Genomic DNA, 17,467 nt, shown 5'->3' on the forward strand with positions numbered 1-17,467 from the left:
CGTATTATATTTACGGATTTTCAAGATGACGACCATAACTAAAAGGCAACTGTACATCACCAAACAATTTGGCAATCTTGATGTCACAGTCCAAGACAGCGACCTTAACCAAAAGTTCAATGGTGATGTCATCATCACTTCAAAAATGATTAAAACTAATATGTTTATTTGCTGAGGGAGTTGGCATCGAAGCCGTGACCCTTACCCGCGGGTGTTCGCCACCGCCAGAGACCCGAGAGGGAGAAGGGCCGTCATGGCGGCAGCCTGCCCTTCGTGGCGAGTGACGCGCCCTCAGTCTTCTCTAACCCCGGGTTCTTCTTCTCGCTGCGTGCTCTCAGAGTGATGCTCTCTCTTCCTCCCCACGGCAGCAGGGCGCGGGCGGGAGAGGCCGAGTGATCTATTACCATAGCTCGTCTCCGGGCTGCCACGGATCAATAGCACGCGGAGCCGCACGACCCGGCAGGCCGTGCCGAGATGCCGGCACGCGAGCAACACTCCAGAGAGCAACACCCGGCAGCCCCGCGCTGGCAACACGGGCGCCGGAGGAGCCAGGACCTTCGGGACTTCGCTGAGTATCCTGAACATTCTTCACATTAATACTTTCATACTGAAGATTCCTATTGTTTTGGTAATAAGACAAATACAACTTATTACAGAATAAAATATCAACGTTTACAAATGCAAATGCTATTACAAAGATGAACTTTATAAATCACTACAATTGAAAAGAGTTAATAAATACCAAAATCTTAAAATATATCTCTGTTCGGCATAAATATTACTTTAAGTGCACTAGGTATATGAATTTAAAAAATTTTCCTGTGTTAATTTTATACAGTGAGTGTTGGAGTGAAATGTTGCAGAAAAAAATTCATTTCTGCCCCCACTGTCCTGATGTGCGTGCAAAATTATAAATATTGTATGCCTGTTTTATAATCTGACGAAGTGATTTTTTCACTCAGATATGAATTTTGAAGTTTGTTTTTGTTATTGACAGTAATTTAGGGGTTAATTAAAAAAATTCTTAGAGAAAATAACGTCAATATTTATTGCCCGATGTTGGCACCATCAAACTATATTCATACCAATAAAATAACGAAAGAGTAAAAAAAAATGTTGTGTCTAAGAAGGTAACTAGAAAGCTACTGGATCTATTTCAAACATTTTTTACTGTTATAAAGCTTAATTATTGTAAATAAAAATACACTATTTACTTTTTTTTTTTAATATTTACGTAAGATATGACCATATTAGTAACTAAACACGAAACAAACCCACAACATTCATTGGGTTATGTTGAGCAAACCATCATAGCTATAACTAACTATATTTTTTATGTTTTATAATTTTTAGCGTTATGATTATCCCATTGACTATGTTTAAAGTTTAAGTACATAATGTTTTCTTAATTTTATTGAAAATAGATAACTAATTTAATATTTTCTTTTTTTTCCCTTTAATTGTATGTTGATTATACTGTGTATGTTAGTTATTTTCTTAATGATGTATATATTTACTGAGCTGAGTTCGTCAGAATGCTTTGCGACAAACAAGCTGGGTACCGCAGCTATATTTGCAAAGCCAATGCCATGTCGGTTCTGAGCCTGTTGCCCGCCATATTCTGGCCTGATGTGAGCTAACCGCCAGTCTCAGCGCCGCGCAGAGCGGGAGAACTGTCCGACACAGACACACTCTGTTGTTCATCGAAATTTCAATACATTCCAGTCGATGGCGAAAAAAATAAATCTTTCAAAACGTTATCAAATACCAAACAATATTTTTTATCCTTTGAGCATAGGCTTTACTTAGAATCATGTTCATTATTAACAAACTTAACTCACTAAAGGTAAAAAAAAAATGGAGTGTGCGAGTGTGTTTATGTGTACGCATAACTGATTTCCAACAGTTTTAGTTACACCTTGCTCCTCAGAACTCTCGCAATGAGCTCATCCATATCTCTAGTTGATAAATAACTAGACTGCCTCGGCGGTGGTTTATTCTGTCACCAACCTTCTTCCTCCAGGATATGTCGAGTACGCTGAAGTCCATTAATGAAGAGCTCATGTAACTTCTTCACCAATCAAAAGAATCCGCATACTTGCCTAGTCGAAAAAGCTTTGTAAAGTTTGGACATCGAAAACCATAAAAACACACTACAAGCATACGTTTGACTTGCCTACAAACAAAAATTAACGAAATCTAATTACTTACTTTATTTAAATCATTACGAAAGTCTCTAGCATCATGTGAACTTTTTTCCAGAAGCCACAAAACGTTATTTTAATGTATAAATAATAAGGAATAACTTTTCAGTCAGCGAAATAAAGTTTTCTAGGACCAGAAGGCAGTCCGCTGCGACTTCGCTAACAGAATATCTAGTTGAGGCGGGCTTGTAACTGCGGGAACAGAGACTGGTTCGCGGTACTGTCGCCAGGCTGCGCTCAGCAGGGGACCCGCCCTGCCGGCAGGGTCAAACACGAACATCCAATTTCCTGCCGACGAAGAGAAATTTCTGTTCTCGCCCGCCTTCCCGGGAGACTCGTGAAGGGACGGGAGTACGATAAATTCCGACGTTTCCTCCGAGGCCCGCGAGGAAAGAATATTTAAAGAAAACTGCTGTAACGTAAAATTCTAGTCGCGGGGAACTGCGGTATCCGAAATGTCCCCCTCAGGAGTGCTTTGTGAGATCCGCGGAACATTATCCTCCCTTCCCCTACAACTCACGTTTTATGCATGTTGCTCCAGCTTTGCGGCGCTAGATTTACCTACAGGCACACTGTTAAAAATGTCACATTGAGTTTTCGAACAGACTGGCGATGAATAATCCATGGATATTCGACTATTTGCGGATATGTTCACAAGTTTAATGGTAGTATTGACTTTGCTTACTTTAAATATTATATCACAAGTATTATATTGCCGTGTTAACAAAACCTTCAAACAAACCAGTGAAACCACTTTCTATTCATGTTTACAACTCGAAAGTCGGGTTTAATACAATTTCTAGGACATATGCCATTGCAGTTTTGCAATAGGATTTTTCCCATGACAAATATTGCAAAACTCCAATGGCATATGTCAAATAAATTGTATTAAAACAAAATTCCTCATTGTATGAATAATTTAAAGAACGTATCGAAATCGTAATCTGATGTTTTTATGAACATCCACTTTTCTGAAACCACTAAGAACTTTTCGTTTTTAAGTTGAATTACTCATTGAAATTCCATAAATTAACTGTAATTTCTAACAGTGCAAGAGCATTCAAAAGCTTTTGTCTTTACGAGCTCTTCTAATAACTAAATTTGATTCATACGTACATAATTCTATGCAGCATATTTCTTCAAAGATAATAAACTTATAATTTAAAAATTAAAAATACTCGCTTTTACCGTTGACTAAACTAAAAATTTGAAAGTAAAATTTAAAATTAAGTTTTTTGTCCACTAGTCAAATAATGCACTAAAACTCGGTACAAATAAAAGTGTGGGGTGCTCTCTTCTTTCATTTTTGTAATGACTTTATCATAAAATTAATAATAGAAAATTTAATACAAATGACATCCAGCACCCCATTACTAATTTTAAGTTCATTATTGTCATTAAATTTATGTAGTCATATTCGTAATTACTATATCCTAAAATTTTCGCATACTACATCCTAAAATTGTCATATTAACTATATCCTAAAATTAGTGGTAGAAAATCTATTACAAATTATTTGGTTAGTACTTATAAAAAATTTAAGACAAATGATGTCAAGCACTCCATGACTATTTTTTTTAATTTCATATTGTTATTAATTTCATATATTTATTTTCGTAATGACAACATCCTAAATATTGTGATAGAATATTTAAGACAAATTATATCAAGCATCCCACGCTTTTAGTTATACAGAGTTGTGGTGCATTGTACGACTTTTGAACAAAAAACTTAATTTTTAATTTTATTTTTCAATGTTTAGTTCATTCGACGATAAAAAGCAGTTTTTTTTTTTGTTAAAAATCGCCTCCAAGGCGGGTTACGGGAGCGTTAAAGATTTTAGGGCTTTAACACCTCCACCAGCCATTTTCCACCATAACCCGATCTATTGGATCGGAAACACTCTAAACCAAAAAAGAATACTTTTTAAAATTTTCGAAATTTAGTCATTAAACCCTCCCCCCTCCGAGAGTGAGAAATTCGGAACCCGGGCAAATTTTCTACCATAACTCGATCTCAGAAACACTCTTAATCTTAAATAATATCTTTTTAAAATTTTCGGCATATTTTCCACCATGACCCGACCTTTTGAATCGGAAACACTCCAAATTAAAATACATGGTACAGTCGACCCCGTGGAAAATTCCCACCAGTCCCCGACCTCATGGGTACACAAAAAGCATGGGTATTACCATAGCTCGAAATTTGTTTTTTTTTTTACCCTGTGACCCCCCCCCCCCTTCCCAACTCCCCCTTAACACTAAGGTCTTAATTTATCAAAATATTGTGTTGTCAGAGGTTCTTTATATGTATGCAAAATTTCAACACATTCGAATGTCGAAAAAGGGGTAAAAATTTAATGGAAATATTTTATTACATAGTCCATTTTACATATAGGTCAAGCTAATAAAAGTGTGGTAAAAATTCAAAAGTTTGCACGAATCTCATATGCGGCGTAAATTAGCTGCCAGCGCTACATTCGTAGCTATTCACACGAAATCTGTTAGCAGTGTTTGCCGTGTTTAGTTATATGGTCGATGATGTTAAACGAATGTGAGATTTTCCTAGTCTTCAAATTGCCTTCCGGTCATAAAAACGTCAATAATGCTAGTAACAAAATGCAGTTTGGTGTTTTCTTTTTATTCAATCATTTATGATATATAAGTTTTTGTTAAAATGGACATAGATCAACTCAATGGTAAATTCCTTACAATCTTACCAAACATAAATATTATTATATATGACAGCATTTGCATATATGCACATATCGTCAAATCGTACTGGTTAAAAAGACTAATTTACGATTGTTAGTTGCACACTCATGTCACTCTCGTTATTAATACAAGCGCACGCGATTTCTCAATTTTAAACACAAATTCTATAACTATACTGTCCTGCCACATGACCTTTGAAACCAAACCATTTACGGAAACAAATAAAACGTCCAAAAACTGCTATTTATGTAAGTTTTGTATTTTTTTATCAAGTTAAAAAGAAAGCGGCTACCTACATACTCATATGTATTAAAGTCTTTTTTCAAAGGATATAAAAACATATTTCTTAAAGCCTAAAAATTGGTTTGTGTATGTACACATTAACATGCTAGAGAAAAAATTATTCAATTTGTTAATTTAAAATAGTCATTTTGCCTTAAATATTGATATATAAGTGTAATTAGATTACTGATTCGCATATTCAAGTGGTTAGGAAAACTGAGGTTTGTGTGATTTTTGTTTTTGGTGATGTCATGCAGATGAGATAGCTTTGCAAAAAAAAAAAAATTTTAATGACATAAATACATGCATTTGCAGCTGACTTCAAACTCATGGAACTATTCAAGGGTATTTCATAAGAATAAAATTTTCCACTAAACTGATAAATGTCTGGAATTATTAAAATATTGAGTTTAGTTAAATCATAGTATAAAGAACGCATTTACATCGCAACTGAAATGAATATTGTTATATTTAAATGTTGATATGAGGGCCTCTAACTATTGTCCAAGGCTCCTCCTTATTGTGTTAAAAAGTTTTATTATTAGCTGGTAAATCTTAAAACATTGGCTTCTCTTACTACATAAAACCCTGAATCACACAAAGGAGGCTTGTAAACTGGTGCAAGGGCGCTTCTTCCGAAACTCTTTTAAGGTAATCTTCCGGTGCAAAGTAGCTTCAGGGTAAGTGCCTATCTCGCACGGTCGTTGCCTCGTCTTAACTGTCGCGGCTGCTCGCCTGTTCAAGGCTGCCCTGGAGGTTACCACCCTGAGACCATTTAATCGCACTATGAAGAAACACTGGGGTAACCACTAACTTTATTTGTCAGCGATAACAACATTTATTAGGCACTTCAAATTATTTCTGCAACCAAATTTTAAATTTCGACTGGGAGATAACCACAAAATAATTTACTTCCGAACAATTTTTTTTTTCAATTGGAGATCAATCTGAATATTTCTCCCTTATTGTTTTCTCTCTGTCTCGCTCCCTCTCGCTCTCAGGCAACGGGCCAGGTTATTCGTGTTCAGTTCCCGGTTGAGTCGAACACGGAATTTCGCAAGCGGTAAATGTGGTGGATATTGTCGTGATGGGCAGGTTGGGTTTCCTGGGGGTTTTCTCGTCCCCCCTCCCCCCGGGCTAGTCATTCTGTCGATGCTACATTACCATCTCTCTCTCTATCTCTCTATCTCTCTCCCACCCCTTTACATTCCAATGCATACTGAGAGAAGTGAATGGTTGTAAGAACCAAATCACAGCACACCCATTTCCCATAATGACTGTAGAAATATTGTAATGTTATCCTATTAGTAGTTTTTACCATACAAATAGTTCTGTATTATATATAATGTTCTAAGTGCAAATAATTCTGTAGCTGGTAATGCATGCATGGTTGTAACTTCTACCTTGAAAACACATTAAGTATCTCTTCTTTTGTTCTTTCTGTGATCATTATCCTCAGATCGGATCTTCCCCTGCCACCTGTGCACTCGCTCGCTGCTGTACTCACTGTCTGGCTCATGCGCCTCCTCCGAGCTGTGGTGCCTGCGACGACCTCCGCTCAGGGTCACCTCATAGACTCATTCGGCGCACGAAGCCATCATTCGCTCGACTATCCCTAGATAACTGTCACGATCAAATGGGGTAAACATTTATATGTGCGTATGCCTACAAGTCATACTCCACCAGCCAACAGACAGCACTTTTGTTAAAATTATTGGGCATTGTTTGACGCAGAAAATATTTTTAACACCTACTGCATTGAAACTCGTGCATACAAAGTGATGCAAGACTCATAACTAGGGGCAGGCATTTTTCGTGAAAAGCTCTGAACTCTTATTAGACTGCAACAAGGTTTACCCGCACCTGTGGTTTCTTCCTTGTGATTGGCGGCCGTCTGCGAGAGAAGTCGTTGCCTTATTTGACCGAGCCACTCAGGACGCGTTTGCTTCCGCACTGAATTACTGTGATTGGTGTTGTAACAATCGATATGTACCTGGGAGAAACTCACCCAATCACGAAACACAGACGGTGCTACAGTGTTTTAACTTTCATCTAGTCTCGAAATCTTTTCGCGAAATATGCATGCCCCTACTCATAACCTCACGTAAACATTGTACCAGCTGTACCTTGCATACCACTTATCTCTACAGTTATATTGGCCAACGAGTATTAACCTATAAAACTCGCGGTTTTAATTAAAGACAGCCCTGAATAAATGTCATTATGAATTTTAATCACATTATTCTTGGATTTTGGAACGCTAGACCCGCATTGGAGGCCAAGAAACCAAAATAAGAAATGTGAGCGCGTCAGAGATGTTTAAACAACTAACCAACGAGCAGATTCGTGTGTTCTAATGTTGCAAACAAACTTATAATACGAACTCGGACACGAAATTTAACCTAGAATTCTTTAAAAACAATTATGCTAAGCGTGTAATTTTTCTATAACTGTGCCAAAGTTTATCAAAAGGAAAACACCATGTTTATAATAAAAATAACATAGTAGCATTCGATGCACATAATGTGTGAGTCTTTAAAAGTTTTCGGAGCACTTCACTTCCAGCATTGCCATCGATAAAATAGCCAAAACACAAGAACGTTGGAAGTTAAACAATACTTGCGTTACGTTACTGATCCTTATGTGGTATATAGAAAGGTACTTTAAAATTTTGATGCCATATTTCTGCTATACATTCTGCTATACGCATGGGTATAAAAGTGATCATAAAAGTTTGTTTAGCAGAAGAAATAATTTTTTTCTCCATACACACGATACCTAGATGCCAATAGAATACCAACCAACGCAGTGCTGAACAAAGAGAGCATATTGGGGTACGATAAACACGTTGCTCTCCATTTAACCAAATACTGAAAAAATATAAAAACTCCAGATTTTTATTTTGAAAATTATGTAACTTGGTGAATGATTTTTATATGATATTTTCTACACTTCACTTGCAAAAATATAAAAAATTTGGCAAAACAAATCTAAAGTGAAGGAAAAATAGTTCTCAATTTCATTTTGGCTAACAGATGTGACCTATCTATGAAGTGTTAAATTATTTATTAATAATTAATTGACATTTATTTCCTAATAAACGTGAATGATTTAGTTAAATAATTGATTTTTTTTAAATTTCTTGTGAACATATAATTTAAATATATTTTAAGTAAAAATATAGAATATAGGCCTTCGTAGAATTAAATAACAAATCCAATGAATTAACTCAGTGGCAAATTCCTTAGAATATTACCAAACATAAACTTTAAAATACACAAATAAAACATTAATAATGTTTTAGCTATAAAAAAAACAAAATGTATTTTACATATTTGCTTAGAAATAGTTTTTGTAGTCCATAATCTGTTATTAAAACAGTGAAAGCTTTAGCAGTTAATAGGTTTATAACCATGTCAAGAATTACTCCTATAACTTTTCAACCACGTGCTCTGCCACCGCGCTGCCGCTTATAATGTACAGTCATAAGTATACTATGCATTATAAATATTTAATGCCAGTTTAAAACTTGTAATTATTTTTCACTATGACTATTTCAGTTAACCAAATGTATTCCAGAGTAGTTTCACTATCACAAAGTTTTATTTGGCACACCAATACGTTTGGTATGTCCCCTGTCGATGTTGCAATCCGACCCGGAGGTAAAATTAGGCGGCAGCCTATTGACTAAATGCACGTTAATATGTGTGTACAAGTACTGGTTACGCAAAATAACTATGCACTATGCACTATGCATGTATGGTGAAAGTTCTGTAATCCAGCATTAATTAGTTCGGCACGTTCAGTTATCCGAGACTATTCGAGCCGATAGCATTCAGATATATATATATATATATATATATATATATATATATAATTTTTTTGTGGATTCCGGCATTTGACCACGGCGCTGCAGGAGTAAGTTTTTTATGTCATTACAGCGTATCCCCTGTTTCCTCGTTGGTCGCATTTAACATTTCACGGGTGCATTTCCGTAACGATTAATTGAAGGAAACTAAATTTATTTTACAGAATTATTGTGCTGTCTAATATTTAATTTTAAATGTGTTTATCTATGCTGTCATTATTGTGCTGTCTAATATTTAAGTTTGAATGTGTTTATCTTTGCTGTCATCGTTGTGTTGTCCATAATACCCGTTTACGTACATCGTTGGGTTTATCTGTTTGAAATATCTGATTTGGGCTTGTTCTCTGTGAGTTTATGTTCTCTTCTTCATTTCTTAGTTTGCATTCTTGCATTTTTTTTTCCGTGACAAACAGTGCCAAACTGCGATGGCGAATGTCCAAGAAGTCGCACAGAATGAAAATCCGCCATTGCACGAAGGACATGAAGAAGGCAGCGCGACAGAGCCCGGTGTGCTCGGCTGCTTGCAGACCCGTGCCAGGCGGTGACGTGCTCGGAGCCCGAGGTGTGCCAGCTGGACGGAGACCGCAACCCCGTGTGCCGCTGCGGCGACACCTGCTCGCTCGAGTTCACGCCCGTCTGCGGCTCCGACGGCAAGACCTACTCCAACGAGTGCGTGCTGCGCCAGGAGTCCTGCAGGTCCCGGCGCGCCCTCAGGATCATCTACCGCGGCAAGTGCAGCTCAGGTGCCTGCTTCACTTGCTCTTCCCTGGTCCCGCCTACTGCCCGCTGCCAGGGCAGCTCAGGTGCCTGCTTCACTGGCTCTTCCCTGGTCCCGCCTACTGCCCGCTGCCAGGGCAGCTCAGGTGCCTGCTTCACTTGCTCTTCCCTGGTCCCGCCTACTGCCCGCTGCCAGGGCAGCTCTGTGCTCGCGTGGTCATGCTTCATTGCAGTCCAAAGAGCGTTCGAATATACTTGCTCCATAGCATAACCCTTCCAAACAAACCCAACGAGCCCTACGGCCATAAGTCAGAAGTAGAGAAGGCGAATCACGACCAAATAATAATAGGTTCCTCACAGTGAAGCATCAATAGCAAACTACTCTCAAGTTTAACAGATCTCTAACAATGAACATCTCAAATCATGTCATCAATTTGCCGCTTCAAATAGTATTTTGTTTATTGAACTTTGCAACAGTGTTGTTGACTGGTTTGCTGTACGGACTAGGTAACTGAAGAATGTAAGATTGTGAAAAAAGGAACGTGTATTTGCCAGAAGTTACGTTAAGCTAAAGTCTATCTCCCCGGGGGGGTTATTTTCATGTAGTTTGTCTTCCTAAAAGGTTTCAAATAACATATTTGTTGCGTATCTATTTACGAATTTATCATAAGATGGATAGTTTTTTTAAAGTGATAGTTTCAGAACCACGAAGTGAACTTTAATTGAAGAAAACCATAGAAGTCTATTGAATTAATTTATATACTATGATTGGTAATTCAGCAGGTGTCTTGAGAACAAGAAACTACACCTGTTTAGTATCAGGAGAGGATGGATAATGGGTGACATAAGTATGTGAGACCGGTATTCAGCTGCCCAAGTCCAATAAACGAGTGTGTGCTCTTCAAATGGACGGGGAGTTTTAGAATGTGTTTTGCACGAGGCGGTCCTGGGAAATAAATGATGAAAGCGTTTTGTAACTTTATGTTTTGGAACGTATAAAAATGACTTTAGTCTATATGTTCTAGGAGAGCGTGGCTTGAAGGGAATTGGTATATAGATGAAAATTTATTGCAAACCATTACATGCCAAGATACGTACTTAGCAACACACAGTAGGTCTTCTTCGTACACTTATGTGTGGAATAAATTATTTTTCTATGCGTAGTCTTTCCCAGGCAAACCACGCACGTTCTGTAATCCAACAGTGCGCTCTGATTGATGCATGCAAGAGGAACGAGATGTTCTCCAAAGTTTGAGACATTATAGGGAAAATGTAACAGATGTGAAAAAAATATTTCGAAGACTGCCGTCCATTTGCGAAAAGAGCTATGTGAAAAATAACAATTGTTTTTTCGTATACAAAAATAACTTTTATTAGTGAATCTGATCGATGTAAACAAATACTTATGGTATCAAAAATAAGTAAAAAATATATCTAACCTGGTGAAGTAATTTATATTAATCATAGATGTTGTCTTTTCTATAGGATTAAATTATAAATTTGGACATACCTATCCTACTCTGAAACCTGAATTCGGCCTTGACCTGTTTTGCAACTAGAAACATATTGTTTGTCTATAAATGAGGGAGGAGACACATTAAGTACAGGTCAATTCACAAGGAAAGAAAAATATGCATGTAACAAAATATTTATGATTGCGCAATCATATTTCCTGAATAAAACAGGCATATAAAAAATTATAACAGTATTCTCAATATTCAAACACAGATGTTCGGGATACGTGAAGACAGAAAAACTATGAATAATATGATAATGCTTACAGAAAACAATTTTGTTAACAGAACCAATACACATTAACAAAACGGATTTTTTTGATGAAAAAGGCATATTCTCAAAGAATACAAAACAATATACTGTTAGAAGTATCACTTTTTGATTCATGTTCAGGATAGATGTTTGAAAATGTTTCTGCTAACATACTGAAAGATAGTGCTTGGGTCTTCTTAATTTATATCCGCAAAATCAGACTGAATGTCTTCATCATGGCCGTCATTGTATTCGGCAGGTGGGCCATCAATAACATATTTATATTTCTTTGAATGGTTCTTGCAATGCGGAAGATAGATTCAATATGTAGTTTTGGACATACGCCATTGTTGTTTACACTGTATATAATAATAAACCTTATTAACAAACAATAAAGATAAATTTAATGTAAAAACACAGAAAAAAGTCAAAATCAGGCGATGTCGTAAATTAAAAACATAGAAAACACAAAAAATTCATTTCAAGGAATTCATCAGTGGGCTAACAAAGATGACACAGAAGCAACAAGAATAGTAAATAAAAACAAAAAACGAACTAGGACAACACTACGACAAACAGAATAATTCAACGATGAAACTAAACAGATAAAATGGATAACACAACTATTCTCTACAGAACGGTATATGATATGCCATGATGTTCATATGCAACAACACAGTAGTTCGAACAAGACATTTATTAACATACTAGCTGCAGTACCCGGCTTTGCCCGGGCTGAACACCGGGTGATATATTGTCCGCGAGTTACAGCACAATGGATAGCAATATGTCCAGTGTGGTGGACATTAAGAAATTACACATAATTACTGTTTGTGTATCTGTGACCTATGGTTTTCTGTTTACCCATGGCGATCGGTTGAAAGGTTAAGAAGTTGATGCGCTACAGCGCCATCTAGCGGCGAGTTACAAAAAAAATGGTTAGCATAAAAACCTTCTCCATGATGAAAACACTTCGATGTGCCAACTTTCATGGCGATCGGTAAAACGGTGTAAGAGTTTATCGACGTCATCCATGCCAACATAAAATTATATATATTCTTATATTTCGAAATTTTAGGGCTTTCACTTTTGCGGAAAGTGGATGTTCAGGACCTCGAATGGTTTGGAACACTCCATCTCGAAAGAATAGAAAATTGAAATTCCTGAAATTGTCGAAATTTTGGGGCTTTGTTCCCAGAGGGGGGCGGGGGGTTTGAGGACCCTGAATGGCTCGAAAACACTTAAAATCGAAAGAGATAGATTTTTAAAAAATTTTAAACTTTCGAAATTTTGGGGCTTTAAGCACCTGGGGGGGAGGGGGTGATGTAGAGGACCCCGAATGGCTCGGAAACACTCCAAATCGAAAGAGATATAAAGGAATTTAAGAATGTAGGCATTTACTGTATACTCATATCTACCATAATAACAATATTGACAAATAGAAAGCTTATTACCTACCTATGAATAATTATCTAAATAAATTAATAAATAACTGTATGTTTAAGAATTTACGTACATACATAATATTAAACTTCCAACTATACACAAAAAAAACTAAGGATGTTTGTGAAACTATTTTTTATTTATCATAATGTTTAAAACATTTGTAGGATTTGTTTATATGTAAAACTGTGGTGGCCATATTCCGCTTATCCAAAGGATTATAGAAATTAATAGAGATATCACTCCCTGTACACACCACAAATCTTTGAATTAAGTATAAAAAAAAAACATAGTCCAAAATGAAACGAAAAGTATAAATAACAACTAATTTGACAAAAAAATTTATACAACTGGAATTACAATGTTAACATCCGCCTGAAATTTAATAGAAGTAAGTAGGTAAGAATATATATATATAAGAAATTAAATGAAATTAAAACATACATAAATAAAATTATCTCACACTCAACCAAACATAATGTTTAATATGAAATAAAGGAAGATGGCAATTACACGTAACTATTCTAATTAATAAAAAAATAAACTTTCCTGAAATAGTAAAATTCAGAATTTTCAACAATATATTTCATAATTGATAAATATTTCTGGTCTTCGGTCTCAGCAGCCCTAAGACTCTTGACGCTTAGCAGATAAATTATAAACACTAAACCAAACTCCTTGCAAATAAGTAGGTACTGTAAAAAAAATAACAATATTGACAAATAGAAAATATTAGTAGGCCCTACCAACCTATGAATAAATTTCGAAGAAATTTATAAGTTTAAGAATTTATGTACCTACATAATATTAAACTTGAAACTATCAACACAATAAAAACCTAAGAATGTCAGTGAAACTAATTTTTTTATTTGTCATAATACTTAAAATACGTATGTTTCCAAAATGAAACAAAGTATAAATAATGACCAATTTGACAAAAAAATTGTACAACTCGAATGACATTGAAAACTTACACGTGAAATTTAAAAGAATTATGAGTGCCCTAGGTAGGGAGAAAAATTATATATAGAAGAAATTAAATAAAAAAATAGGTGCGTGTACTTAGGTACGCGCATGAGAAGTTAACCTTCTTTGGCATCATTAAAAAATAGTTTTTAATTGCATGCAAAAATATTGCGTGGAGTCCCTCCGCGCGGAAGAAGTGAAACTTCGTAATGTGGAAATGAAAATAGGAAGGGGTAGAAATTGATTTTTAGTGAAATAATATTGTATCAAATCAAACTAAAATAATAAAGGAAATAAATTTGTAACGATTCATAGATTGATCTTCAGAGAGAGAGAGAGAGAGAGAGAGAGAGAGAGAGAGAGACCTATTGAATGTCTATAAAACTAACTTTCTTATGAGAGCAGATTTTCATTAAATAAATCATGAAATCATTCAACGATAAAAGCTGTTTATTTAACTAAGCGGACGGGTTCGCCCCAAGGAGATAATTGACGTGGCGAGACCTCGTGGACATAGAGAAATGACACACACTCACTATTTATGTGTCTATGGATCCGTTCAGCCGTTCAGCCGGGAAAAGGTAACAAACAAACAGACAAACAGACAGACAGACAGACAGACAGAGTTACTTTCGCATTTATATATAATATTAGTGAGGATTCCACGAGCTACTGAATACAAATTATGAGATTTCATTAATAATAGCTGAATAAACTTGCATTCTGGACATCATAATTTCATCCATTTAACCTTCTTTGTCAACCAGCTGTGAACACAAACAATTATGATATGAACAATATTTTATTCCTTAGTGTACTATCGCGCCCACGCAAAAATAATTTATAACGTTACTATAAGTTATATCTGTATATCTGTTAACATGTACAGTTAAAATTTTAGTGACAAATATTCAATAACTCTCAATTATAATCTATAAAATTGACTATTTAAAACTGCCATTTAGTCACAGTACAAAAACCTTCTCAAGATAACTGTATTTGACTTGCTGAGCACCGTCTCTGTTCCTCAGCTGGCGTGCTAGGGTAAACACCGCCGGGATATGCCAGCTCCAGCCGCCTCGCCCCGGGACATGTCGGTACACGCTGTCCCAGCGCGCCGCGGCTGCGGGAAGCGATCCACGAGCCGTGACTCCCCGTCCTTCGTCGAAGCTCGGCGACACCAACCTGTCGCACCGAGACATCAACCAGCCCCTCGTGATGACGCAACGACTCGTCACTTCGTAGTCGCCGACGTCTCCCACTCGGCTGGCTTCTAGCCGAGCGAGTGCCGCTCTCTGTGGACGGACTGTAACATCCCGCCGTATGTCGCTGGGCCTTGGTGCTACTCGCCGGACTACTCGCGCTCGCTGAGCGAGTGTTGCTCGTGCGTCCGGGGATTCGAACCCGTCACGTGTGTCCTCGTGCCTCGCCTCGCCATCGCTTTACTCTCACTCAGTATTTATTCATTTGATCAAATGGACTCACCGACCGAGCATTCACTCATCGACGCTTGACTCGAACCCAAGACCCTCGGACTTGGTGGCATGCCAGTGGTTCCTGCAGAAAGGGCTTATCCTCGTGGCATCGTCATCCGTCTGTCGGCGGGGCGTCGTGGATGAGGCAGAGCTTCGCTGGTTCCGTCTCGTAGTGGCGGTGTCGTCTCTTGGCGCGTCTGAACCCGTCTCTCATCCCTTCAAAAACTAGGGTGTGTATACCCTCCCAGGGGCAACGGTCATCATTAACCAGAACATTCTGCTCGCCGAAGTTGTGCAAGAAGCATGAGCAGCGGGCGATACTTCCGGACCCGCCTCTCAGACAAATGAACGAGGGTATTCCCCCACCTCGCAGATTCTCCGCAGTCGATCGCTTAGATGCCCTCACGTTTCGGAGCACAGCGGTGTGCGTCAAATCAGGGATGCAACGTTACTTTCCTCGTACGTCGCGTTGCAACACGTAACGGCACACAACAACAACGCAGATACGTACACGCAAACCCACCGATATTGCAAAACATATATTCTGAACACCACAATGACTACAGCACAGGCGACCACAAAAGCTTTCTAAGACAACTGTTGTCTTAGGACTCATACTCTACTCCTTTTTGAAGTGAAACTTCTAATGTGACTTTCAACAAGGTTGCGTTAAACGTTTAACGATACCATGGAGGGGGTATGAAAGCACTGTTGCGTTAAACGTTCAACGCTCCTGGGGAGGGGGAATAGAAAGAGACAGAGCGAGAGTGAATGCATGGCACTCGAACGCATGCGCGTAGTATACCTGTTACAGGCCAGCGCGAGCGTTAGCAACGAGTAGCGTCCAATATTCCAAGCACATGCGCGTGGTATTCTTGCTATGCAGCGAAGTAAACAGTGTGAGCGTCGTAAAATTAGCTGAAATACGTACTTGTTCTATTTTATTGTTCTATTTTAATTTATAATATTCATTATTTCATTTACTTTTTTTTTTTAGTTTGATTTGATACAATATGATTTCACTAAAAATCAATTTCTACCCCTTCCTATTTTCATTTCCACATTACGAAGTTTAACTTCTTCCGCGCGGAGGGACTCCGCGCACTATTACTTTTGTGACAGATGTTTGTCTAAACCTAAGAATTATTTAATCTTGGCTGTTCGGACATCTTGCATTTAAAGTTCAATCCGCGAAATGAACGTCGCTGTACGCGTGGCTATATCTATTGTTGCCCGGCCATAGATAAAATGGCTCCTGCTTGGTCACCACCCAGAAGTACCTGGAGGGCGGGTGCGGCAAGATGGCGGCGCGCGTGTTGCAGGCGTGAACCCGTGCAGCTCGCTGCGCTGCGCGCCGGGCCAGGAATGCGCCATCAGCAAGTACGGCATCGCGGAGTGCGCGTGCCCGCCCGACTGCGAGCCCGTGATGCGGCCCGCGTGCGGCGACGACGGCCGCACCTACGACTCGGCCTGCGAGATGCGGCGGCAGGCGTGCCTGGAGAAGCGCGAGGCCAGGGTCGCCTACAGCGGGCCCTGCGGTCAGTGCTTTCCTAACATTTATATGGGCTGGCGTGGGCCCAAAAAATAACTGAAGGGCTTCAATAATTGTATTTGTTTGCTCGCATTAAATGTTCCAACAGACGCAAAGCATTTATCAACAGTGGTAGGTAAGTATAATGATCTTAAAATAGATCAATTTTTATGTAAAAATCTAAAATAGGACATGGATAGTTCTATGAGATTTTATAACCTCAACATTGTACCAATTATGCAGGACACGACAAATGTTTCTGGCAGTCGAATGTAAAGACCACCAAGTTTGTAAATCTAAGGTTTCGTGCGTAAAATACTATTATATACAATTTACGACAACCGATAGCTACAAAGAATCTGTTTTTGTACGTTTACAAAAGAATTTTATAAGCTAGTTGCCATAAAATAGTTTATCATACTACAATACATATATGTATATATACATATATTTATATTGTAAACTTGTACAATAATTTGCTATGGTTGTTTCTGCATATA

General features: G+C 37.9%; 1 protein-coding gene across 1 annotated transcript in view; it reads left to right on the forward strand.

Moving 5' to 3' along the window:
- Nucleotides 1-17,467, forward strand: part of LOC134531353 (agrin-like) — a 946,059-nt gene that overhangs the window by 745,459 nt on the left and 183,133 nt on the right. The window contains exons 8-9 of the mRNA XM_063367052.1: nucleotides 9,596-9,811; nucleotides 16,759-16,974. Of these exons, the coding sequence (XP_063223122.1) occupies nucleotides 9,596-9,811; nucleotides 16,759-16,974 (432 nt within the window). The remainder of the gene's footprint in view (nucleotides 1-9,595; nucleotides 9,812-16,758; nucleotides 16,975-17,467) is intronic.

The sequence above is a fragment of the Bacillus rossius genome, chromosome 3 (assembly GCF_032445375.1).
Source record: "Bacillus rossius redtenbacheri isolate Brsri chromosome 3, Brsri_v3, whole genome shotgun sequence".
Lineage (NCBI taxonomy): Eukaryota > Metazoa > Arthropoda > Insecta > Phasmatodea > Bacillidae > Bacillus > Bacillus rossius.